The sequence below is a fragment of the Patella vulgata genome, chromosome 5 (genome assembly GCF_932274485.2).
Source record: "Patella vulgata chromosome 5, xgPatVulg1.2, whole genome shotgun sequence".
Classification (NCBI taxonomy): domain Eukaryota; kingdom Metazoa; phylum Mollusca; class Gastropoda; family Patellidae; genus Patella; species Patella vulgata.
The window spans coordinates 8,106,525-8,133,734 of NC_065883.2; the positions used below are offsets into that span (position 1 = coordinate 8,106,525).

The 27,210-nt window shown below is 37.1% G+C and overlaps 1 protein-coding gene across 2 annotated transcripts in view; it reads right to left on the bottom strand.

Moving 5' to 3' along the window:
- Window positions 1–1,286: 1,286 nt before the first annotated feature.
- The window catches only part of LOC126822451 (tiggy-winkle hedgehog protein), a 44,359-nt gene continuing 18,435 nt past the window's right edge, over window positions 1,287–27,210 (bottom strand). For both annotated transcript variants that reach the window (XM_050551382.2, XM_050551383.2), the window contains exons 2-3: window positions 17,818–18,079; window positions 1,287–6,185 (exon numbers count right to left, since the gene is read on the bottom strand). In XM_050551382.2, coding sequence (XP_050407339.1) covers window positions 5,506–6,185; window positions 17,818–18,079 — 942 coding nt within the window. In that variant the 3' untranslated portion in view covers window positions 1,287–5,505. The remainder of the gene's footprint in view (window positions 6,186–17,817; window positions 18,080–27,210) is intronic.

The following is a 27,210-nucleotide window of genomic DNA, read 5'->3' on the forward strand; positions in this document are numbered from 1 at the left end:
TGTAAGTCGGTTTGTCTCTATGGCAGAGTCGAAATACCTGCGAATTGATAATACCGCAAACTTACATCTGAAAGCCCTTCAACCATTGACGAGTAGCGGGTTGAGATACCTTGCTCTCGATTCTTAAAATTGCGAAAAGAGGTTACGTTTAAAGATTATCTGCGGTATCACTTCGGTGGAAGCGGACGTTAAATAAAGCTATTTCACGCACGCGTCTAAAGTCAATGGTTAATTAAATGAAATTTTTATCACCTTCATCGTCAGGAAACAAAATTTATTGGGATTATTTTTTCTGTATTTGAAAATGGAATTATGTTAATTGAGGGAATTTCTGTAAATTACAGGAAAACCAAATACGGATAAAATTTTCCTGGTAATCTTTGTTTCCGGAATTTTTTACGTTTTTTCACGGAAATTTTTGTTACAGTGTAGGCTTCTCTAGTCATTATCAATCTTGATAATTGTATTCCATAGAATTGTGACCTGTATATTCCAGTTCAATTACTAAATGCCATTGAAATAATTTAACATGAAAGTTGTTTTGTTTAAAACTTCAATCTTTGGAACTGAAAGCTTTTGAACAGTGCAACCAAGTACTCTTGGTTTTTAAATTAGTTTTAAAATAAGAAGTAATTTTTTTTAAAGGTTTTCCCGAAGAACAGAAACTCAAATTGTTGTGGCCTAACTGTCTAATTAAACGTGTATTATTATTAACATTAGCAGATCTTTCAACAAAAAACGCGCATGACAACTTAAATTACACTATCGAGTTTGCGCAGTTCCACCGTAACATAGCAGATCTTTCAACAAAAACGCACATGACATGTTAAAAACAATTATGAGTTTGCGCACTTTCATCGTAACTTAGACATTTTACGTCATTTCCGATCTCTACTGCAATAAAACCATGTGCGATCTTATATCCGCATAAAATATTTATAAGTACACAGAAAAGATGTGACCGTTTTGGATACATACTGGCGCTAAATATGACACATGAACTTGACGCAATTCGATTACTTTTGGATTATTTCATAGTTTTATTCTTTCATAAGTTTGTCACCGAAATGTCGTTAAATAAGAATCGGCAACGCCCACAATATAAATCCCATTTATTAAATCGCTTTTCGGACACTTAAAACAATATGAAAAGAGCAACTCAAACTTAAAAAAAAAAGAATAATTTTACATAACAAGTTTTATATAAAAATTGCATTGAATTTGACAGTCCATAACTGGCCATTATATTATGTTTCTAAAACATTTGAATTTACTGGTTAGCTTGTAAGATTGTAAGACAAAGACTGAGACTTAACACATATTAGTTTATACTGACGGGTGACATGTACGAGGTACGGTATGCTTACTCGTTCTAAAACACCTGGTACTACTTCTCATTCGAGGTGTTCAAGTAGTTGCACTGAACAAATTTGTTGATACCGCTGCTCGTTCAATTGGGCATTCCCATGGCTAACAATACTTTGTGTTTGTGTCGTTTTAAATCATATACAATAAGTGTTGAAGAAAATGTAGCATAACGATACTCTGCTTGGCACACGGCACCCGCCACTACTTCAATGTTAGTTAAAGATTCATAGATATTATAATATGAACGTTTTAGATACCATTCCAACATGCACTATCTAAATGGAAAATACCATTGTAACATGCACTATGAATAGTCCTTTATTTGAAATCATGCAGATTCTGTAATGCAATAAGTTCCTTACTGAGATTACTTGAAATTGAGTTCTGACTGAGTTTACTTGAAATTGAGTTCTGACCGAGTTTACTTGAAATTGAGTGCTGACTGATTTTAATTGGTTTACTGTTTAGTAATGTAATAAATTTCTTAATTGAACTTGAATGTTCATTGAGTTTACTTAATTGAACTTGAGTGTTCATTGAGTTTACTTGGTTACTGTTTGCTTAATTGAACTTGAGTGTTCATTGAGTTTACTTGGTTACTGTTTACTTAATTGAACTTGAGTATTCATTGAGTTTACTTGGTTACTGTTTACTTAATTGAACTTGAGTGTTCATTGAGTTTACTTGGTTACTTAGTTGCAATTGAGTTTTCACTGAGTTTACTAATGTAATAAGTTTCTTATTTGAAATTGAGTGCTAACTGAGTTCACATGGTTATTCTTGAAATGATTATGGAAACACATAAAAGTTTTGTTTTTTACATTCAATAATAATATCTTTGGTTTAATCAAGAGCAATGTACTGGAGGGGGGTATATATATATAAGCATTAGAAAAAAACAAGCACAGAAAGGCAGAACGTCACAAACAGTGATACCGGATGTTTGGACCATTGGCAAAGAATAATTTACAAAGAACATGCACGTATATTATTATATTAGTATTTTGGCAAGATGAAATTGTAATATTTTCACGGTTGAAAATATTTATTTAACATTTCATAGACTTTATTTAAAACTAAAACAGTGGTCAGTACGTAGGGGGAAAAATCGAACTTTACAAAATCAACGGGAATACTATTTCTATATAATTGAATTAAAAATATTTAACATCAGAATGCGATATTTTTTAAAGGAGTCAATAAAGAATCTAACAATTAAACAATATTCTCGAAGCTTTCTGCCCAGAGAATGCTATTAAATATTATATATTCATAAACACCAAATATAAGCCTCTTTTAACATAATATTCCAAATATTAATATTAGTCCATCAGCCAATCTGAATAAAATAAAAATCTATATTCCGTTTCGTTTTTTTATAGTTTCGATAGCCTCTACCACATGAAGATCTGACCAGTTGTACTAGAAGGTCGCTTCAGGGGTCCTACGAGCGGCTTTTGGCCCTATGACGTTACACATTGATTAACCAATCAGCGTTGACGTTTCTAGTGGTTTACCCATAGTTCCGTGCATCAAACGCCAAGAACTCGCCGTGACAGACCATTTCATTGACTAATCCCTCACTTCAACCAGAACACAGGTAATATAACAACTCTTCCAAATCTTAGTGTAGTAACCACAAGTAAAACGAAATTTTGAACTATATAAAACGAAACGAAATAGGATCTGTCTGTGTTTTAATCCGATTATCAGATTGTTCGCCAGCCATTTCTCAAAAGAGTTTTAGCTTTCGTGTGGTTTCATCAGAAAGTTATTTTCCCCAGCTTTCTGTAATTATATGGTTTGATTTGGGGGGGGGGGGGGGGGCGTGGTCGTACTGGGAGACTTATCACATACATATATAGCAATATCGCCTTATATGGAAATTATTGAAGAAAATGCAACAGTAAAGATAAATTAAACATAAACTAAATATTACAAAACTTTCAATTCCAAATCAGGTCAGAGTAGTGGCAATATGTAATTAAAATAATGAGAATTGTCCTGTAAACAAAACTGACCAAGGCCCCGAGATTGAAGCAATATTACAGATGCCCCAATCGTCTGGGAATTTTACCTGATTTGGAATGGAAAATGGGATACTATTGAATCTCGATACATGTATACTGCTTAAACATACATTATGCAAGGGTCAAATCTGCCTATTGCAGGTCTTTCTTTAGGCCTGAAATGTCATATAAACTATTAATTAAACTTTTATTAACATGACAAGATCATAATCAACTCCCGATGCCATCGGATATCTCCGATATTAAGTAAATTAGAACGATTCGGCCATATTTTGATTTAATCTAAAAATGGTGAAGCGAGGCTACGCACACGTCTTGTCAAACCTTCAAAAGCTAATATCTGCTCTCGCAATGGAGCAATTTGAATGAAATTTTCAATAGATTGATTTTGCATTATCTATTTTCTAAATCTTATATAATGTATCTTTAATTTCGTACAACCGTTTCCATTAGGTACTATATACATGTGAAAAGACCCCAATACATACATTTTCTGGAAGCTAAAGAACAGTACTTTCGAAATGTGAGGCGCTTGGCCGATGGACTATATATATGTATATAGATACATAAGTGTGACAAATTGACCAAGACTTTGATTACATCAAACAGCACTAGGATGGGCAAATGACGTCATAAACTATTTACAGCGATTACAAAAGCTCGACAACGATACATCTAAAGGCCTCCAGAGTTTGGACGTTGTTGTGAGTCCGCGCATGCGCACAAAGCAGCTATAATCACAGACTCGCACAAAATACACCAACATAAACTTTCATCCAACAAATAAAGCGAAACCTAATAGTATGACGTAATCACAACCGCTGTGTTTTTCTATATGTTCACAAGTAAGGGAGATTACTGTGTGTTTTGTGTTTGTTTGGGTTTTTTTTTTTTTTTAAAAAAAGAAGATAATTATGGGATATGTTAGTAACCTGTTACTTGATGACCGAGAAAATCAAAAGAAACATGCAACATGTAGAAATCACAATTGTAGCTTCGGTTTATGAGCTTTACAAAAATAAAAACCAAGATCCAAGAATCGAAAAATAAAACGACATATAATTGTAGACAAATTCTACCCGAAAACACTTAAAGCCATACAGGATAACGCGTGTTATTGTGCGAGGAAAAAACAGCCATGGCTTCTGTTAAATATGAACCTTAGAAAAAGTAATATTTTTAGGGGGCCAATTCAAAATAGCTCAAATTAATTATCATTTTCAATAACAAACACAAATCAATAGCCGATCAACAAATTTCTATAGAATATTTTAAAGGGTTTTCATAATTTAAAAAAGAAAAGCATTTCCTATTATGCGTGAAATGCAACAACGCCTTAAATCCGTCAAACTTTAATTTGAAATCCCTATATTTTTTAAAATCCAGGGTTAATTAATTTCAGATCACTGATTTTCCTTATCAGATCATTTGAAGCTTAAAATGAACATGATAATATTTTAACGAATAATTATAGATATTATGTAATATTTAACAAAGCATTTACACTCAAATTTCCACTTACAAAAATACACATATTATGTAGCTATAGATTATTAATGATATCAAGAATATAGCAAGTTTTATAATATCTTGATATCTCTATCGCATGTTAATTGTTGTATCATAGGTTGTTGAGACTATTAGAGTAAATATCTGGTTCATTATTCACAGTATCATCTCTATACACTAATAAAAAACAAAATGGCGTCCTTTTGCACATTTGAATTTCACATACTTTGTGACGTCATTTATTCTTTTTGGGTTATAGCCAATCAATTTGATTGTCGTTCCTTGTCTCGTGTCCATGAAATATCATCGTTTTCATCTTAGCACTCATCACAGAGATAAACAAATATCTTTCCAACGCAACAGTAAATCTGTCCACGGATCTCGATTACGTCAAATATACGAAAGCAACAGAGATTTACAATTTTACATAACTCCCAAATAAGGGAATAAAAAGTTAAAGCTTTTTGATGAGGTAACAAGAAAGGGAGATAATCCCTTGTGTCGCCCTTGGTTTATTATTCAGACGATATGTGACTAGCCCTTTGCGTCCACCTCGTAGACAAGTCCGATTTTACAATTTGAGGTAATGGTTTATTCCTCAGGGTACATGCAGCGTCTCTGCGCTTAAAAACGTTGAACCTATGTTGTAAAGAAGCTTAGCGTACCAATGTACTCCATTCTGTGTAAAATTTTGGTGGTGCGTTGATGGCGCTAGCCAGGGTACGTATTGAGATAAAACGTGGAGTCCTCTCACTGGCGCGAACACAACGTGGGCTAAATTAGCGTTGGAAACCACGGCGTAACAGGAAACCACCACACCGTCGACAACTATATTGCCGTTCAAAGTTAGAGGTGCATACACACCCTGTATAGTATGTTCACTTATTGTCAAAACCCTCGTGGGTTTAATTACCTCCCCTACCGGATCTGACGTAACTAAGACGTAATCGCCTTCTATGACATCATCGGCATACACCACATTAAAAGAGTCTGTTACGTCATCGGTTGTGACGTTTGATGTCGACATGTAAATGAGGTGTTTAGATGTTAACGTAATGTCTTTTTTATCTTCCGTATGAAGAGTGATATACCGTTCCAACTCCCGTTCATTTCTGTCTATAAACGCTATAACTGGACTGTATTCTAATTTCCCATTGCTATTCATACTTAAAACACTGTCCCCGGCTACTACTTGTGACATGGTTTTCCAGCCTGTTTCTGTCTGTAAAACTCCCGTACCTGGGAAACATCCCCCTATTTTAATGGCAACCGATGAATCTGAAAAGAGAAAGGAAGTGGTATCAATTTAACGTTCTAGAAAATATGCCCAAACTAAGACCCTATGGTCCATGACAACCGATGCATCTGAAAATACATGTAGAAAGAAAGTGGTATGAATTGTATCCGGACAGTGGCACTATGGCATACTCTTATATTGAATTCCAACTGTCAAAGGTTCTTTTACGTGCACGTCAATGTGTAAATGGTATCTCGTTTTTTGTCCCACCCTAACGACTAAATGTTGTCACTTACCAAGCCCTTGGGAGCCACGGTAGTTCAGTGGGTGAATGTCGCGCGCCCCGATCCCTGTGTTGGCCGAGAAAGGTCATCACCATTTTCCGATGTGGTTCCCCTTTGTCAGAGATGCAGAACAGAGGGCCTGACAAGGAACAACGTATAGTCGTCCGGGCCAAATTTCCCTCATAGCACACAGTATGGCGTATGCCCGTCTTCATTAGCCCAGTTCGGAGCAGAACAGTAGGACGTTAAACCCTATTTCATTTCATTTGTCGCAATATTGACGAGTTGGTGCTGACGTGCCACAAAACTCCATTTAAAGGAGCTCTATATAGATTGCTAATATTTGGGACCTAGAAATTGACACAGATGGGTCGCAACGCATATAATAATGTAATATGAATGTATATAAATTGATTTATATTCAATCGTTTCTGTTTTACTGTAATTTCTCATCAGTTATGATGGTCGAAGTACGCCAGAAGTCTCCAACGAATGGCAAACTCTAGCGTCTGGTTATTCCAGTCCACACCGATAGTATTTATTGCACATGCTCTCCAGACAAGAATATGACGTCAGCGTTGGACATGACTTGTGGAATATGTCTTAACTCATTCTTCGAGTCCCTTGTCACAAATGGCGCTGAAACGCATTATGGTACACGATTCGTGTACTAATGGTAAAAATTTATTTTGTTTAAATATTGGATAACAGAAGCCCATCTTTTCCCGGTAAGATCACAGCATCAATGTTGATTTAAATTGACAAATAATTCGTGTTTTCAATGTCGAAGACTTTGGATGATATTGAGTTAGAGACTTAGCTACTTTAATTTCCATATCATTCCCTAATCACGTTGATAATCGAGGCACACCAAACCTTGACATTTAATTCCAGTACTCTTTCGCACTCCCAGGGGAAAATGAAGGGAAAAACACAACCCCTCATTCAAACATTTGTCGTCTCATTATCTGTAACTATTGACAACCAAACTCGCAAAACACAAAGCTTCTTAACTAGGACCAGACAAAAATTTTCTCGTCGGACGTCGGCATTTTAACACGCCCATGTGATTGTCTATGGCGCTACAACATGAAACATTCGTCACGCTTTCCCTTCTCTCGGCACTCGTGACTTTTCTGTCTTTACAGGTTAACAAAAAACTTGAAACGGAAAACACTGGGCTAATTAAGCGAAACAAAAGTCAACTTGAGCAGGAGAAGTAGCGCCTGAGATCTCTGTTTGTCCAAGTAGCGATTTTCGTGACTTTGTCTGTTGGTGAAAATCAACATGGATTTAAAGGAGTCGAGATGAACCTGAGTTAGGGACCAATAGAATGTGCAGTTGAGATGAGATCAGAGAGAGTAGCAACCTGTTGGCATGTACCTGCTAACTGCTGCCGATTAACCCCTCCTATCTTCCCATCATTCTCTCATGTTTGGGAAGTTTTAGCGACGTTCAAAGGTCAAACGTATTCAAACCCCTTTTCCACCTTTTGGTCGGGATTATACAAGCGGCAAAATAGACGAAATGCTCTTAAAGTCGCCCATTCACAAAAACTCCTGCCCAACGACCGATTCGTCTATTTATGGCATTCGCACCGCTTGAACCAAATACCAAAAGTTACTCAGTCATATATTTTTTTACAGGTTGAACGAATCGTCAAAGGTTGCTTCAGTGCATCCACCAAGTTGTCGCAGTCATGACGTGCTTTCTGACACGTAAAGTCGAGAAACTTTCGTCTTGAGTTCGGCGGAAAGTCACGAAGGTAACTTCTTCTGGCAACACGAGGAAACAAACGAATATCAAAGCCATTCCCCGCATTAAATAACTATATCAAATCTGGTTCCATTTGTATTCCATTCGGCTTTAACACACAAAAAAAAAGTAGGACGTTAAACTCCATTTCATTTCATTTCATTTAACACACAAAAAGCATTTATATGGAATCATGACATTTTTAATGAATCAAAATCACCGGGGCAAACACGCGAAATGTTTTTAAATTTCGGCAACCTTATTAGAGTTTGGGGACGTTAAGGCTCTGTGATTTTGTGATTTGTGTAGCAATTGTGTGTGAAATAGCTTTAATTTACGTCCGCTTATGCAAACTGATCCACTCTGAACCGAGAATTTAGCGGTACGATAAAAAAAATATAGTTTCGATTATTCATTTTTTGATTTAATCATGAATGAGATCTAGTAAATATCGCAGGCTAGCGATGACATCGAGAGTTGATTATGGTCTGAATAAGTTATTTAATGTCTAATTAATAATTTAGAAAACATTTAAGGCCTAAATAAAGACCTGCAATAGGCAGATTTAGCTCTTGGATAATGTATGTTTAATATGATTTATACAATGACGTCATTATTAATGTGACGTCATAATGTATGTTTAACCATCCAAGTAAAGATAATATTATTGAACATTGTCCAGGAACCGCTTCAATTGTTTGGACACCTCAATCCCAACAGATATTCTGGGTATAGGCAAAAAAATAAAGGTTACGGAATGTATTAAAATGTGATTTTGAGATGTTTTTCAAATTTTTTAATTTAATACAGAAGTTGTGGGTAGGCGCAAAAAGGAGGTTACGAAATTTATTAATATGCGATCCTGAGATATTTTTTAATGCTTTAATTCGGTCATATATACATATGTAGAGAGCTGTTTTTCAAAATTTTAATCTAAGTCAGAAGTTGTGGGTAGACGCAAACAAAAAAGAGGTTACGGATTCGGGATTTTATTAATATGCGATCCTGAGATACGTTTTAATTCTTTAATCTTAACCCTTTCGGTCTTAATACAACAACAACAAAAAATATATACATATGTAGAGAGCATGATGGTATTCGCTTTTTCATCCCTGTTACCACCAGAATAAGAGTGAGGCTAAGTAAACAGGGTCATCATAAGTGCCCACTTCACACGCTCTTGGTTTTTCAAGGGACAAGTAAAATAAACTGTATATAAAATAAAACTCCGCCATCTTCATCGCCATTAGCTCAAACAAGCCTCGCTGTCAAAGAAGGAGAAAACACTATGTTGATACAACACACAATCGAGTCTATATCTCGACGCGCCATTAAAATATGTAGGTTATTTGAAAAGCCCTTTTTTTTATTATCCGTGTTTGGTTTTCTTTTCTTGCTTTTCTAAAATGTCAAGCCTTCGTTTCTGGCCTCCATACTTAAAAGGTGTCCCCTCAAATCTCGTTTATAAAACACAAAATTGACTCATGGATTTGACTAAAGCCTGTATCTATTTGAATATGTGCTATTTGTGCGAGTGTATACAGTTACTCTACTAATGAATCTATACCGTGGTCTGCATACCAATTTCGTTTCTTTCTATATAAAAAAAAATCCGACATTTGTACAATATCGCTGACCGTTTGTGGTTGGAACAAAAACATGGACGGGAAAACAAACAAGACCGGGCAGCGAAACGCATGACCAAATAATCTCTTTGAACAAATATTGATATATGTCGAGATTGAGTTTTTGATGACATAGGCGGCTAATAAAGATAAAAGTTGAAAACGAATGCGTCATTTTGTCGAATTGACTGTTTAATACCTATGTAACCGTTCAAGCCGCCATGACAATACCACAATGATGTATCGTCCGTCATTGTTAACTATTGTCCCCGGTTGTTAACTTGTTTTCAAACACAAAGCAACGAGTAAATACTAAAATGTCGACTATTGTTTGAGAAGAGATTTGCTTATATAACTTTTTTCTTTCTCCAAATCTGGGGTGAACAATGACAGGAAATTGGTGATAATTGCAAGAAGGTATACAAATAATTGGCCGCCATATTTGATTTGAACAACGGTTGCTAGGGGTCAATCATGTTACCGTGAGATATAGATCTCGCGTGAGATTGATAGAAAATGTCTAGTTTCCGATATTATCGTCTCTTTATCTTAAAAATATCAAGCCGATTCTTAGCACTCAATTTCTATCCTATTTTTAGACGCTTCGCGGCTACTTATAGTACAATTCGGAAACGATAAATGGCCAAATTTACCACCCGTATCGACTTCATCGAAGTGATAATTGTGTCTATTTATGATGAGTGAGCCCGATTACAAGTTTTAGCACACATGTTTCAATGGTTATATCTTATTCTATTGATTCCCTTATAAAACGATGAAATTAGTCGGTCTGTATTAAGTACGATAACTGGCCAATTATTTGTGTAAAAACCAGCCTTTCCCCAAATATTACACCAGGACATTTACACGGTCAAGAAATAAATAAAATATCTATGGATAGGGGCGGACTGACCTCGGACCGTAGGACGTGGTCCCAGGAGCTAACACATCCTCTGTTCATCGGCTAAATGGTCTAAATAAGCGGAAAACAATGATCTGTGAGGGGTGCGGAAAAGGTGAATCAGGCTAGTTACGTTTTCTAGTTACCCAGTCCACTCCCTTCTATGGTCACTGTATTCGTATATATATTTTTTTTCTAAGAGAGAGAGAGAGAAAGAGAGAGAGAGTTTAACGTCCACTCGACACAAACTTGGTCATTTCGGGACTAACATATGGTTCAATTTTTATTTTAATAATTTGCTTGCGCGTAGGGGTCTTTAGCAGTGGGAGGAAACCGGAGGACCTAGAGGAAACCCACGAAGTTGGACAATTTTTCCTATGAACAGTAAAGGTATCGTAAATTACAGATTCAGAAGAACAATGGCATCACAATCTCCGAGATAAGAAAAACGAGCAGGACCACACAAGGCCAAAAGATATATTCGTATGTCTTCAAATTCCTTATAAAATGGGGGGATCACGTGGCTAAGTGGGTAAGACGCTGGCTCGCTAGCCTGGAGGTCGGGTGTTCGATCCCTGCATTGGCCGAGAAAGTTCATCCAGATTTTCCGGCGTGGTTCCCCCTTGTCAGTGATACGAAAAACCGAGGTCGCGTGTATACACTGGAATGCACGTAAGAGATCCCTTGGCAGTTGGAATTCGATATAAGAATAGGCGATAGTGCCGCTGCCCGGGCAAAATTTCCCTCATAGCACACTGTATGGCGTATGCCCGTTTTCATTAGCCCAGTATAGGAGCAGAACAGTAGGACGTTAAACCCCATTTCATTACATTTCATTTCATTTCACCACTGCTAAAGACCCCTACGCGCAAGCGAATTATTGAAATAAAATTAAACCATATGTTAGTCCCGAAATGGCCTAGTTTGTGTCGAGTGAACGTTAAACCCCATTTCTCCCTCTCATGAATAAAATATTGTTTAAATAAATCAAAAAATAAATTACACACGAGTTTTATTTTCGTACTACCATGAAAGGTAATATTCCGTCTAATATAATGAAAACTATTTTAGTTAACTTTTGCACCTTTGTTTGGACAGGGTTCGTCATATATTCCAGTAATTCGTTTAATCTTTCTAATTAATTTACCTTTTCGCACCTTTAAAAACTATTTAACGCATGTTGGCGCAACATTTCGTTTTTCGTTTCCCACAAAATACCATATTTTGATCAACCTGTACAATACAATGTGGTGGTGTTTTTTTTTTGTCTGGGAATAGGTTTACGTAGGTAGGTGGTGTTAATGAGTTTTACCTGTCGGTAGGTATATTGGGCTGTGTTTACCTTAAATAAGCGACCGCTGCACCGCGTGGAACCTCACATACCGATAGCATACCTTGGACATGTCGGTCTCTTTTATCTATGCTAAATTACCAAATAACTGACGGTATCAGAATGACAGCCCTCTCAATCGGCGTATTTTCATTGTTCATTTAGAATGTTAAAAATGGCCAATTTCATTATTTGTAAATCTAACCTGACATTTGTGTAATTTGTCGAATTACTCAAAAAATATAATTCGTGTAAACAAACTCGGTAATAGAAATGAAATAAAATTTAACGTACTACTTTTCTGTACTAGCCGACCTAAGGCAAACCGACAGTGTGGTATGAGGGGAATTTTGCCCAGACAGTGGCGATTCTGTCTACTCCTCGTCGAATTCCAATTGCCAACGTGCACACGCGTTTCTTTCCAGCCCCATGTACTACCGACAAAGGAGAAACTGCGCGGAACAATCCCGAGAAACCTACAATTATGTATCCCTACACGACCTAAACACGACAATGCTCACCAAAACAAGCCTTGACCATCCAGTCCCCCTCTATGTATAGACTCTTATCATCATTTGAGATACTCTGGAACGGAGTATCGAAGAACGCTGGGAATATCGATAGGGTTCGCCCTCTCATGACCGTAGTGCTTAAAACCACACTGGACAGAAATAAGTTCAAACTATAGCCTTTACCGAGTCCACAAGGTTTTCGGAAAAATTCAATTTAACCATGTTCGATCCCTGCATTGGCCGATAAAGTTCATCCAGATTTTCCGGCGTGGTTCCCCCTTGTCAGCGATACAGGACCGAGGGCCTGACAAGGACAGCTGTCTAGTCGTTCGGATGGGACGAAAAACCGAGGTCCCGTGTACACATTGGCGTGCACGTAAAAGATCCCTTGACAGTTGGAATTCGATATAAGAGTAGGCCGTAGTGCCGCTGTCCGGGCAAAATTTCCCTCATAGCACACTGTTTGGCGTATGCCCGTCTTCATTAGCCCAGTTTGGGGCAGAACAGTAGGACGTTAAGCCCCATTTCATTTCATTTCAATTTAACCAGTCGTCCCTCTATGAAAGTTGAATCTCTGAAAGGAATATCAGTACAAACTGGTTCAATTCCGTTCCGTATTGACAAAGCTATGATAAATTGAAAATTTGTGAACATTCGGCGTCATCTGCAGACGATGTCAGAATTTTTTTTTATAGATGTCTTAATTAAATGTTAAATAATGAATTTTAATATTGTCCGAAAAATGCAACTAACGACCAGCGACTTTAAACCGAGTGTAGAAAAACTGCGATATTGCGTATATACTTTTACAGTGCAATTCCGTGCCTTCTAGAACTACTGCGACTAAAATATCGTGGTCTACTGATCTCCGACATGAGTGGATTTATTTTGTCAACGTCGCCCAGTATCGAAAAATACTTTAAGCGTTACCAACAACAAGAACCTATAATCTGATAAAAATACAGATCTATATTTCGTTTCGTTTTTTTTTATACTTTCGATGGCCTACACTACATGAAAATCTGACCGGTTGTAGTAAAAGGTCGCGTCAGAGGTCGTACGAACGGCGTTTGACCCTATGACATCAGACATTGATTAATCAATCAGCGATGACGTTTCTAGTGGTTTACCCACAGTTCCGTCCATCGCACGCCAAGGAGTCGCCGCAATAGATGGTTTCATTGGCTAATCCCTCACGCCACCCAGAACGCAGGTTATATAACAACTCTTCCAGATCCTAATGTAGTAAAGACAAATAAAACGAAATTTTGAACTATAAAATACGAAACGAAATAGGATCTGTGTTTTAATCAGATTGAGTTTTGTTAAAATGTCAATTATCCATGATTTTGCCACTTTGTTATAAAATCATTTAAATTTTGGACACGATTTGTAGCATGTGCATATCCATAACATATCTTTCCTTGGCCATTACTCCGTCTTCATTAGCCCAGTCGGAGCAGAACAGTCGGAAGTTAAACCCCAATTCATTTTGACCATTACTTTTTAGGCGATATTTACAGAAGACTGGGGATCAGTAGGACTGAAAATACCGATGCAACAAATTATTGTAGACGTTTCAATTTCATGTCATTACACCAAAGGGGTGTTTTACCTGTTCAGGTATTTAAATTAAATCTGTAGGTTGCTCCAGATCTTTTTCATTTTTTAAATTATTCAATTACTGAAATATTCACCCAACATGGTTTCAGACTTTAATTAACATTACGTGAAATGTTTGAACTTTGTTGTAGTTGGAACATCCATTGACGTACCACTATGTCCGAATTAAAAGTAAAAAAAGCCCCAACAGATAACCGACTGTAGCTTGGACAAGATAGTTTAAAGTGGTGTTATGGATGATTGGATAAAGAGCTGGCAGTTCGCACTATAACAGTTAAAAAAATAGATAATGTAAAGCGAATATGCTGAAACTTTCAGTCAAATTACTTCACTGTGAGCCAAGAAATCCTCATTTTAAAAACATGGTAGCCTCAGTTGTCATTACTACCGTTATTACGATAATAAACAAAGTCTCGATTATCCATTTTTACGGTTAACCATCAACGGCCGTTAAATCGCAGATCGGATTCAAATCTGTTAAAAATCGGACCCATCAGATGACACTGAGTGTAGATTATGGTTTTGTCATGTTAATTAATGTCTAATTAATAGTTTCTATAACATTTAAGGCCTAAAGAAAGACATGCAATAAGCAGAGTAGCTTTTGAATAATGAATGTTTTATTTATATTTTGTACGAAAATGAAATGGGGTTTAACGTATTTCTTGTCTGCACCGATTCGGCTAATGCAGATGGTGTTTTTGACTGTTCTGAACATTATGAAGAAAAATCGCCCTTTTAAAATGCGAACACAGACAAAATATTACAATTTTGTAGACATGGCACTATGCATTAAAAACATTGCCATATTAAAATGCGAGTACAGAAAAAAGATTACAGTTTTGTAGACATGGTACTGTGCATTACGAAGAGTACAGGGAGAACATTCCTCAGGACCTGATCCAGGATTTTAAGCAGGTTGGGGGCCCGAAATTTCAGATATCCATATTATCGTGATTTGGTGACGGGGCCCCCCTCAGGAAATTTGAAAAAATTGGAACACGGCAGATGCCATTTCGGTGCCCAGATCCCCAAATTGAGTCTGGACAGGGATGGTCGGGACTCCCTGGACGACCGCTAGACCCGCGCGTGTTTCTTTGTCTTTTCTGTTTGCCATACAAACATGTAACCTTATAGATGGTTTCGTAGCTTGGTATTTGAATCCGGAATCTTTCATTTACATTCAAGATGTTTCGGTTTAGATTTCAATTTGAATCAGAAAAAATACAAAGGATTCTGTCCAGATCAGCTTCTAAATCGTTTACATATCAGGTGTTGATGAATGATTAGCGATCTTCGTTAATTAAGTAATTAATTAACAACACTGCTTGTTTTCGTTGATGGTTATCATAATCAGAATATAATTTCAATCAATATGAGCAGCAAATTTAAACGGGCTGTTCGCGTTCTCGCTCTTTAAATGAAGCGGAGTTTAATGTCCTACTTTTCTGCACCAACTGGTCGTTCTTTAAAACCCCAACATGCCACGAGCAAGGCCAGAATACAGCGTTTAAGCCGACGCGTGAGAAAAATAGTCAATGGTGTTTAACGTCCACTCGAAACCACGCCAATTGACTCAATGACAGAATGAAGACGACGCACACTCAAACGAAACATTGATTCAAACATTTTTAAATTTTTTTATTTATGATCAATTTAAGTTGACATAGGTTACTAACGACTTCGCAACGCCATGTTAATTTATCTACGACAACTATGGCCATCACAATCTTTTCGGACAATCCAACGCATTTTCCATGGAGGTCTTAATTAAATAACAGCACCAATCTTTACATTACAGGTGCATTATGTAAGTTTTATGGTTTCGATTCCCCGGTTGTACGTGACAAGAAGTGGGGTCGCCTGTTCAACCTCGTGGGTTTTCTCCGGGTCCTCTGGTTTCCCCCACTGCTAAATACACCTACGTGCAAGCGAATTATTGAAATAAAATTGAACCAAGGGTTAGTCCCGAAATGACCTAGTTTGTGTCGAGTGGACGTTAAACCTCATTTAATCATGCAATCTGATTAAAGCACAGATCCTATTTCGTTTCGTTTTTTATAGATCAAATTTTTGTTTTACTTGTCTTTACTACACTATGATCTGGAACAGTTGTTATATAACCTGCGTTCTGGTTGAAGTGAGGGATTAGTCTCACTGTTACGGCGAGTAACACTAGAAACATCAACGCTGATTGGTTAACCAAATGTCTAGAGTCATAGGGTCAAAAGCCGCTTGTATGACTTTAGACGCGACCTATCGTTACAACCGGTCAAATCTTCATGTAGTGTAGGCCATCGAAAGTATAAAAAAACGAAACGAAATATAGATCTGTATTTTAAGCAAAGTGTACAATATAGAGTCTAAAAGGAAAAAGAAAATGAAGGCGTGTTCTAGAAGGCGTTTTAGCGAACCACCTTGACAATCAAGCGGAGATGATATTATTATTTCACGTATTTAACAGTTATTGTATATTTACGGAGGTAAAAACTGGGATATAAAGAAAAATAAAACATGTTCTTTATTCGATCGGCCATATTGTTTACTCGCCACAGATATCGGATCCCTGTGTCAACAAGTAACGGCAGGGCCCCCTCAACACGCCCTTTCAATCTCTTTATGCCGAATTAATCGTCAACTCTTGCGCAGAAACATGAGACACACTGTCAATAAACTAATTGTAACGGAGGTCGCAAATTTGACCCCTAAAGAAAATCAAATAATACCCAAATAATCCCATGTTTAATAGCCTTCATATCGCCCATTATCGCCCAATCACCGTACCTTTTAATATTAACTGCCGACAGTGGCGCTGTCACGTGTTGAAGCGACATCTAACGGTGTTAAAGTTTATAACTGACACACCTGGGCTTGGGCTTTTTCACAGGCAGTGCGTGAATAGCACCTTTTGAACTCTGGGTACCTTTTAACCGCAGACATGGTTTGTTTTTCAATGATTGAAAGACATATTCATATTTAAAGAGCACGAGCAAGCTATTACGTCGGATGTATCACCTCTGATACTTTTTTATTGCGCAAGAGTGGGATTAATATCTTGTAGGGTCTTGAGGGTAACATAAGGGCTGTTATATGTTAGAATTCGTTTTTATAGTCACACCCGCCCCCACTCGTATACAATGTTTCATTTTGCCATAATATGTTTCCTACTCTTCTTGATTTTTTTTACTGTGCAAGAACAGGATTATGATCTCATAGGGTCCTGAAGGTAACATAAGGGCTGTTATATGTTAGAATTCTTGTTTATAGCCCCCGCCCCCACCGTACACACCTGTATACTGCAGTGTTTCATTTTGCCATAGTATGTTTCGTACAAATTTTAAATATATTAATTGAACCCTTTTTTAAAATAGATAATTTAGGGTACTTATACTTTAACTCGCCATTGCCTTAATACCTGGACGCCCTCTACGTCCTTAGAATGAACAAGATGGCATTAATGTTAAGAAATTCCGCCAGGTGAATATATGAAATGTCACTGAAAACTGCAATGTCGGCGAAAGATGCTGTCAAAGGGGCGTGGTTATGTTTGGTCTTGAGGTAGTTTTATTCTATACGCCACTGGAATCTTAAGGTAAACAACTGTAATTAATATTTCCATAATTATAAAAAAAGCCATATTTACCTGATTTTACTGAACAGTGTATATGACCACGTGATTCATAATACACCCAATCAAAACCGGCTTCTACTGCCAGACGTGCTAACATACCATATTTAGCCCTGTCTTTATCTGACGTTGTTATGTCAACAGCTCGTCCCTCGTAATGGAGGGAATCTTTAGCATGGGAATTGTTATCATCCCACGCTTCCGTCACTCGTAACATAACTCCTTTCCAGTTGTTCATCACACTGACAGCCAAGGAATTGAGTTTATCTTGGCATCGCTGGAAAACAAAAACACAGATTACAGTAATGATTAGCCATTTGTAATTTTCGCTAAAATATATCAAATTTTCGAGGGATTAATCCACGAAAAATATATTAGTCTGTAGGGTTATGTATATTGAATTTTTTATTGGTAACCGCTTATACCAAAATGTTCGTTATGACGTTAATTCACACTGATCCGCAGTGAATATTCGCTAGGCCGCGACAATCACTGATAAGGATGACATCGATGCGACTTAATGAGCCAGAAATATTAACTTTTTTCCTCCGACAAATTAAATTCTAAAACATGTTTGTTATGTATTAGAAAAATAAATAAAGACGTTTGAAGTATTTGTAGGTAAAAATGATTTCGTATTTTAGTGTAAATGGGTACTGAAATGAGTAAAAGGCGCCATTCTGCTCGAAACAGTAACGTTTTATGTAAACAATGCACGCACCATCGAGCCAATGATTGACGCCGCGTGATATGACGTCATGTGTTGAAGGCAGTTATCTTTTACAGAGATATTAGAAAACTTTCGTAATACTCTGTAAAACAGATTGCATTTAATTATGAAAACAAAATCAAGATTTCAACGATAGCTCATCTCCCGATTTCGGATTGAATCGGATTTAAAACAGTCTCCGTGAGTCTATCCGCCAATAACGAGAGAAAGCGAGAGAGAGAGTAAGAGAGAGAGTAAGAGAGAGAGAGAGAGAGAGAGAGAGACGGGACATGCACGTGGATTCTATGCTATCGATTTTGATGGGTAAACGTGATCCGAGAACGCCACTTCCGCTTTTTATTTCTTTTCTAAATTAAAATTGTGATGATTTGTTTTACTGGCATTGTGTTTTTTTTGTCCCACCCGTAACACCTTCCAGATTCCAGATTTGTTTTTAGCTCGTTCCAGTCTCGTTCCAGAACACCATTATTATATAACATGTATTTTACTATTACAATATCATCTGTATTTATATTAGTTTCCCAAAGACAATATCCATACATCTACATGAATATATCTACGATGGCCTACTACGGTCACCTGGGTTACCATGATCTAACAAACCAAGCAAAACTAATCGGTCTAGACAGTATATAACACTCGTTTTGATTGGGTCATAGAGGTATTTAACACGCCTTGTGATTGGGTCAACAATCTCTTGTCTTAGGTCGGAACTATAGAATCGATAATGCGGGAATAAAAAGCAATATTTATTTTATTTCCTCTATCAACGTCTATCCATCAGAATTAACAGCCCTGATCAGCAGTTATTGTCTATATCCTTCACTGATTATTCAATCTTAGAGTTAACAAATCTGAGAACAACGACAGATTCTCGCAATACTTCCTTGGTGAAGAATCTAACAAACTGAAACGAAATGGTGTTTAACGTCCTATAATCTCCCGTCAAAAGGCAAGACCTAGTAACTCACATTTTTCTTATTTTGAGAAAACAAAGGAAAACGTAATGAATGCATATTAAACTCCAGCTTATCCATTGATTTGACTATTGAGTTACTAGGTTTTTCTGTGGCATACTTCGCAAATGAAGAAAATTGCTAGGTTGTGTCATGGGTGTAACTGCTTACAAAATCAAAAGATTGGAATATCTAGTACAACAACAGGAAGCACATATACCCTAGTAACTACAATTTTGGTACGAACTAAATTTTGATAAAAAAGTGAGTTACTATGTTTTGACTTTTGGCGGGAGAGTTGTTCTCGACTCTCCGGGCTATTGAAGACGGGTATACGCCATGAATTGGGCTATGAAGAACATTTTGTCCGCACACTTTGCCAAGGATTCTGTTAACGTGTTCGCCAACGCCTTTCGTCCCAGGTCCTTAGGACGCTAAACCTCATACCATTTCATCTATCGGGGGGGGGGGGGGGCGAATGGTTAGCGCGTGCGCTTTGTATCATTAGGTCTTTCATTGAGTCAACTGGCGTGGTTTTGATTTCCAGTTGTACGTGACAAGGAGTAGAGTCCAACCTCGTGGGTTTTCTCAGGGTCCTCCAGTTTCCTCCCATAAGACCGCTACGCGCAAGCGAATTATTGAAATACAATTGAACCGTATATTGGTCCAGAAATGACCTAGTTTATGTTGAGTGGACAATACCCCCCCCCCCTCTCTATGCGAACGATGAATACCTCCGGGTTCTCCTGGTTTCCCCATTGCTAAAGATTCCTACACGAGAAACCACAAAGGTCACTCACATTACATTGTATGGATTATTCCCGTCTTAATTACTCCAGTAGGGGACAAACGTGGCCCGTTAAGTTCCATTTCATTTCATTTACTTCTTTTACCTAGAGCAGGTCAATGGTACCGACATTTGTAATTTTTGTTATCTTTTGGCAGACTGATCATACACAATATTGGACCAGAAATGGTATGAAATGGGGTTTAACGTCCTAGTTTGCTGCACCGATGAAGACGGATATTGGACCAGATTTTATCATAGGGATTGTTTTATGACGTTCAGAATGAACAACCTCAATGCCCTATCGATATTAATGACTACAGATTTTACAATTAAAATATATTCATTAGACAACATTACATCTTTTAAGACGGACAAGGAATCCAAGCAAGAAAACTTGCACTTAACGTCTGACAACTTTACTGATTTGAGCATAAAACACCATCCAGTATAAATTCATCGATTATTGACGAGTTGATAAAATCGCTAAATTGTCAAATACACAAGAATTATCTACAGTTTTATTTGGAGAAATGCAGTGGATGATTTATTTTATCGCTGAGTCGTCATCAAGTTGTAGTTTTTCCCAGCAATGTTCCAGCGTCTGAACAGCTCAATGGCCTCTCCAACCCGCCAAGATAAGGGGTTTTAATTCCATTTGACAAATTGTGCCAATAAAAGTGGATTGAAAGATATAAAAAGTTGCTGAAATCCGATGTTTAAATGATTGATATAAATGTCTCTAGAGAGAAGGGTTTTTTTTTTGTCTGTAAGAGAAATGGTCATTTGGTGCAAGTTTTGATTTAATGGCGTGTTATTCCTAAGTAGTCAGAGAGAGAGAGAGAGAGAGAGAGAGGAGGGGGAGAGAGAGAGAGAGAGAGAGAGAGAGAGAAATGGAGTTTAACGTCCACTCGACACAAACTAGGTCATTTCTGGACTAACATATGGTTTAATTTTATTTCAATAAATCGCTTCCGCGTAGGGGTCTTTAGCAGTGGGGGAAACCGGAGGACCCGGAGAAAACCCACGAGGTTGGACAGGCGACCCTACTCCTTGTCACGTACAACCGGGGATTCGAAACCACGCCAGTTGACTCAGTGACAGACTTTATGATACAGCGTGCACACACTAACCATTCAGCCATCCCCCCCCCCCCCCCCCAAGTAGTCAGAGTTAACACTGTAGTAAACAAACAAGAGCCCCCCACCCAACCAACTCACACCTAAAAAAAGGACCTCCCAGCTCCCCCCAAAAACACTACATACCACCCCCCCCCCGCCACAATAAAACTATAAAAAAACACTACCAGCAACAGAGAAAAACATCAAACCGACCACAAAATAGATATATAACTAAGTTCAACAAAACATACAATAAAAATGAAAAAAACCAAAACTATTTCATTTCATAAAAATCATATTATTGGACAACCAAAGAAAATATAGCACCGATGATCCTAGAGGTCATTCAAATTTAAAGGTCATAAAGACACATTTACAAAGTAGCGTAATAAATAGCACATGGATATGGTCAGTGAAACGTGCGGAGATATATCGGGTAGCCATGACAAAAAAATATTTTCTGCCTCGTGTAAGACAAAATACAGATTTCTGGGAATAAACTCTGCCATAAGTGACAAATACACAAGGATGTCTAGTCGTTCAGATATGGGGAAAAACCAAGTTCCGTGTTCACATTGGTGTGCACGCAAAAGAACCCTTGACAGTTGAGCTGCGATTTGGGAGTAGGCCAGAGAGCCATGCCTATCGACGACTGAAATAATTGGTCATGACTCATCATTCTTTACAGTGTATTAATATTATGGTGATTACGTTTCAATGTTCAATATCTTCACGCTGTAATAAAACCCTGTTTATCCTAAATTAATATCAACTCTTGTCGAAAGGTGGTCAAAACTTTTATAGCTTTTGTCTATGTAATTTGACCCGGGTTCAGAACAAATCACGATCTCTAATTTAAAATCTATCAAGTATATTACCACAGTCCATAAACTACGTCTAGTCGCCATCATCTTACCCCAGTCTATAAACTACGTATAATAATAAAGACCTCGCATCTTTAGGTTAGACCGTGGTTTTATAACCTTCTCTTGTCTTTATTGGATTTCTTTTAATACATGATGTGTCATCGACACCCAGAACAAATATTCACTATCTGACCATTGGAATCATTGGAACTCAGAAACTCGTTGACCAAAGTAAACAAGATTGGACACAATCTTAGCAAACTTTCTTTCTGATAATTAAATAAACTTTGATTCACTATTGGAGTCCATTAACTGTTAGATTTTATATTACAGGAAAACGGAACATCTCCTCTCCGTCGCTTATCTCAGAAGCACAATAAGTCCGTTCGTTTTATTTCTTTGGCTAAGGTTCACCAAATGTCTTCATCCTATACAATATTCTGTGAAAAGTGGTCCAGTGATTGAAGTCACTGGTTCATTAACCAGATGGTCGAGAACGTCTCAGTGATTTTCCAGTATCGTATCCGCTTTTCAGCTGCGCAGGATATAGTTTCTGGCAAAAGACAGTGCCTAGTCGTTCGGATGGAACGAACAATACAGGTCCCGTTTACGCATTGACGTGCACGTAAAAGAATTTGACAATTCGAATTCAATACTTATAGTTGGAACCTGGATTCATGAAACTTTGTTCTTTTCTCTCACGGTAACAAACAGGAAGAAACAATACAGAAGACCACCTTTTTTAAAGCAATATATTAATTATTTCCTGAAAGTCGCTAATACTTTGGGCATAGATCTATGGTAACTTAAAAAAACCCCCACAAATTACATTGAAATAAACATGGTGAAATGTGTTTTAGAAAAGGTGGTTCTTTTTGATAATTGTTCGTTTTAACAAAATTTGATGCTGGTGGGTTTGCTTTTCAAAATACATGACCACCATTGAAACACATTCGGCCATCTATGGTAACTTTACCCCCCCCCTCCCCCAACAAATTACATTGAAATAAACATGATGAAATGCGTTTCAGAAAAGGGGGGTCTTTTTGATAATTGTTCGTTTTAACAAAACCTGATGCTGGTGTGTTTGATTTTCAAAATAGATGACCACAACCGAAACGCATTCGGCCATTTCTTTTACAAAAATAACTGTGACATGAATATTCACCAAAAGTTACAAAGTTACAAATACATATTTTTAAAATGCCGACACTTCGTAAGGGGGCTCCATGTTGCGTAGAGTGTTGTTGCCAAATAATTCAGGTACATTTTCTTATCGTTGCATACACTATTACACCCATTTTCTTATTATTCCACAAATTATTACACCCATTTTCTGATCATTCCACACACTATTATACCCATTTTCTTATTCCACAAACTATTACACCCAATTTCTCATCATTCCACACACTATTACACCTATTTCCTTGCCATACTACACACTATTACACCCATTTTCTTATCATTCCACATACTATTACAGTCACTTACTTATCGCGCCACACACTATTACACCCAATTTCCAAATGAATCGACGACAATCGCCTTAAACAGCAAATGACGGTACAATAACCAATGTAAGAGTTAATATAAGAGAGAGAGAGAGAGAGAGAGAGAGAGAGAGAGAGAGAGAGAGAAATGGGGTTTAACGTCCACTCGACACAAATTAGGTCATTTCGGGACTAACATATGGTTTAATTTTATTTACATAATTCGCTTGCGCGTAGGGGTCTTTAGCAGTGGGAGGAAACCGGAGGACCCGGAGAAAACCCACGAGGTTGGACAGGCGACCCTACTCCTTGTCACGTACAACCAGGGATTCGAAACCCCGCCAGTTGACAGACCGTATGATACAGCGCGCACGCTAACCATTCAGCCATCCAACCACTCCAAGAGTTAATTAAACCTATGTTATAAATATAAAATCCCTTGTTACAAGTAGAGGTTATAAATCTACACGACATTTTTATATCTTCACATAAGAACAACAAACAAATTTATTTTATAAATATTTGGCTCAACGAATTATAGCCTTGTTTAATGACGATTCACCTACATTACCGCGACAAGGATCCATAACATTCAAACATAAACGCTGCAATAAAATATACATTTATCATCGTAAAATTGTTGAAATACATTCGTGTTCTTCATTATATACTAATGCCATTTCCCCAGCACAAACAAGAACAAACTAAGGAACCGATGGTGTACAATGTCATGAATTTGTGACTAGTAAGATGGAAGATGACCATAGCAATATATAACAGTATTTAACAATAACATATTATAAATATATACAGGTCCCAATTCTATGGAATCAAATTACTGTTTATTACTGAGCGACAACGTTTCGACTAGGCTTCTCTAGTCATTATCTAGCAATGTCTAATATGAAAAAAGCAAGACAATATATATATACATGTACACAATAATACTTGGTTAATACTGACCAACCAGAGATACACCTTAATTACATGTACTTAAAGGGAATCTAACTTAGTCGAAACGTCGTTCAGTAATAAGCAGCAATTGTATTCCATAGAATTGGGACCTGTGTATTCCAGTTCAATTACTAAATGCTATTGAAACAATATATAAATATATACCTTTAAGAATAAAAAAATAAACTCCTAATTCCATCTTAAAACTTAACATAAAATGAATGAATGGCCAAACACTGTATATTCTATGATTGTCTTTATACCCAATTATGTGTTATGATAGATGTGGTTGGTGTTGTGCACAAGGCAACGTAGGCTTACTCTTTTCCAGGCATCTAATATTACTTGTCATGCGCAACGCCAATTACTTTGGTTTGTTAAACTGGATAAGGTCCAGGTTGTATTAAACAATTGTGCCTTTTTCACATTTAAGGATATTGGGTCGGACTGCCTTATAGAATCGGTCCATTCGGCATTACTGTATCGTAGTCCATAATCGATGGATAAAGAAGAATTGGTTCATTAGTCTGAATTGTTGTGTGCTTTTTCTTTGGGCCTGAAGGGGGGAGGGAGCCGCGGTGACTCAGTGAATAAGGTAATGGCTTGTTAACCTGACGGTCCCGGTTCGACCGGAGTTGACCAAGAAAGTTCTAGGGACCGCAAACGAAGACGCAACAAGTCTGGTTTCAGACTCCATACTATATACAATCAACTTCCGGTTGACGAATACGGAAATGACCGATGTTTACCGGAGATATTTTAATATAAAAAGTAATATTAACAGGAAATGTCAGGCAGTAATTGTAGTATTTAACGCTAGCTTTTAATCTATATTATTTAAGGTGGACAGAAAAAAAATGATTCTAATAAACACTAAACACAATAGACATAAGGTCAAATATTTTAACTTTGTGTCATATTGTCGCGAGAAAAAAAATACTTATGTTTACAAGTTTATACGACAATATCCATTGCCATTCTCTACATTACTTCAGATTTCTTAAGTGTGAAGAGAAAAGAAATGAAATGAAATGAAATGGGGTTTAACGTCCCACTGTTCTGCTCCGACTGGGTTAATGAAGACGGGCATACACCATACAGTGTGCTATGAGGCACTATGAACTACTTTTATATCGAATTCCAAAGGCAATGTGTTCAACATCCTATATTTTTCCGCACAATGCGGGATACGGTGATGAACATTTTGCCCAGATAGCGTATCCTCCAACTGTCAAGGGATCTTTCAAGTGCACGTCATTAGCGCTCGTCTAGAATGCGTTTACTGTGTCACATTTCCCATAACTTCCACATAAAAGATTTGATAAATTATAATAAGAGCCATTCTAATAAAAAAAATAATGTATATTAAAGATACATTATGGGAGATTAGATAAACAGCTTGCAGTTCTCACAATAAAAGTTAAAAACTACATAATGTAAAGGGAATTTGCTGAAAATTTCAATCCAATTGATCCACCCTGAACCGAGATATAAGGTTTTTGAATTTTAGTGCTGGCCTAAATTCGAATTCACAAAGCGCAAAACAGTATACATTGTACTATTAATAAGTGCGGAGGAACCACACTTGTTCATTTCGGGACTAACATATGGTGTAATTTTATTTCAATAATTCGCTAGCGCGTAGGGGTCTTTAGCAGTGGGGGGAAACCGGAGGCCCCGGAGAAAACCCACGAGGTTGGATCAAGGAATACAAATAAAAGTCAAAATTTACAAACGCATAAAATCTAGGAACAGCTATATATCACTCCCCTCTATTTAAAAGGCGATTTTAGCGAAATATATTTTTTTTCATTCTGTTCACTAAAAGTAAAAAAAAAACCAAACCAAAAAAAACCAAACCAAAAACGAACGCTTATAATGACAGTGTTTTCTGTTCGCTGCTGTCGACCTACAAAGTACAAACATCGTAATTTAAATCTAAAATGTCACCCGGAGTCAATTTCTGTTATTTCAATTCAGGATACGCGTAATGTCAAATTTTACAGTCAACAGATACCGAGCATGTTTAGCAAATAAAATAACTCTTATTGAAGAAAGGGGGACGAAGGTTGAACAAAAAGTTGACCAGGTGACTCTCAAGCGAAATACAAATGCTGTAAAGAGGACCTCTTAACCGTGTTTACATTAGAGTAACTTTATCCATGTTTAAATTGGAACATGAATGATGAAAAATTTAAAGTTTTGCTTAATCCTAATGTATTAATATAGCTAGAAATCCCGGTGATTAGTACCAGTAAGGTTGGAGTGGATTAAATTACTTCATGTGTGTATATAATCATGCACACTGTTCAAAAACATTTCAATACCTATAAAATTAAATGAAATGGGCTGAACGTTTCTATCTGATTAAAATACATATCTATATTTCGTTTCGTTTTTTTTTATATTCAGAAAACATTCCCAAAACTATAAAACGAAATGAAATGGGCTGAACGTTTCAATCTGATTCAAATACATATCTATATTTCGTTTCGTTTTTT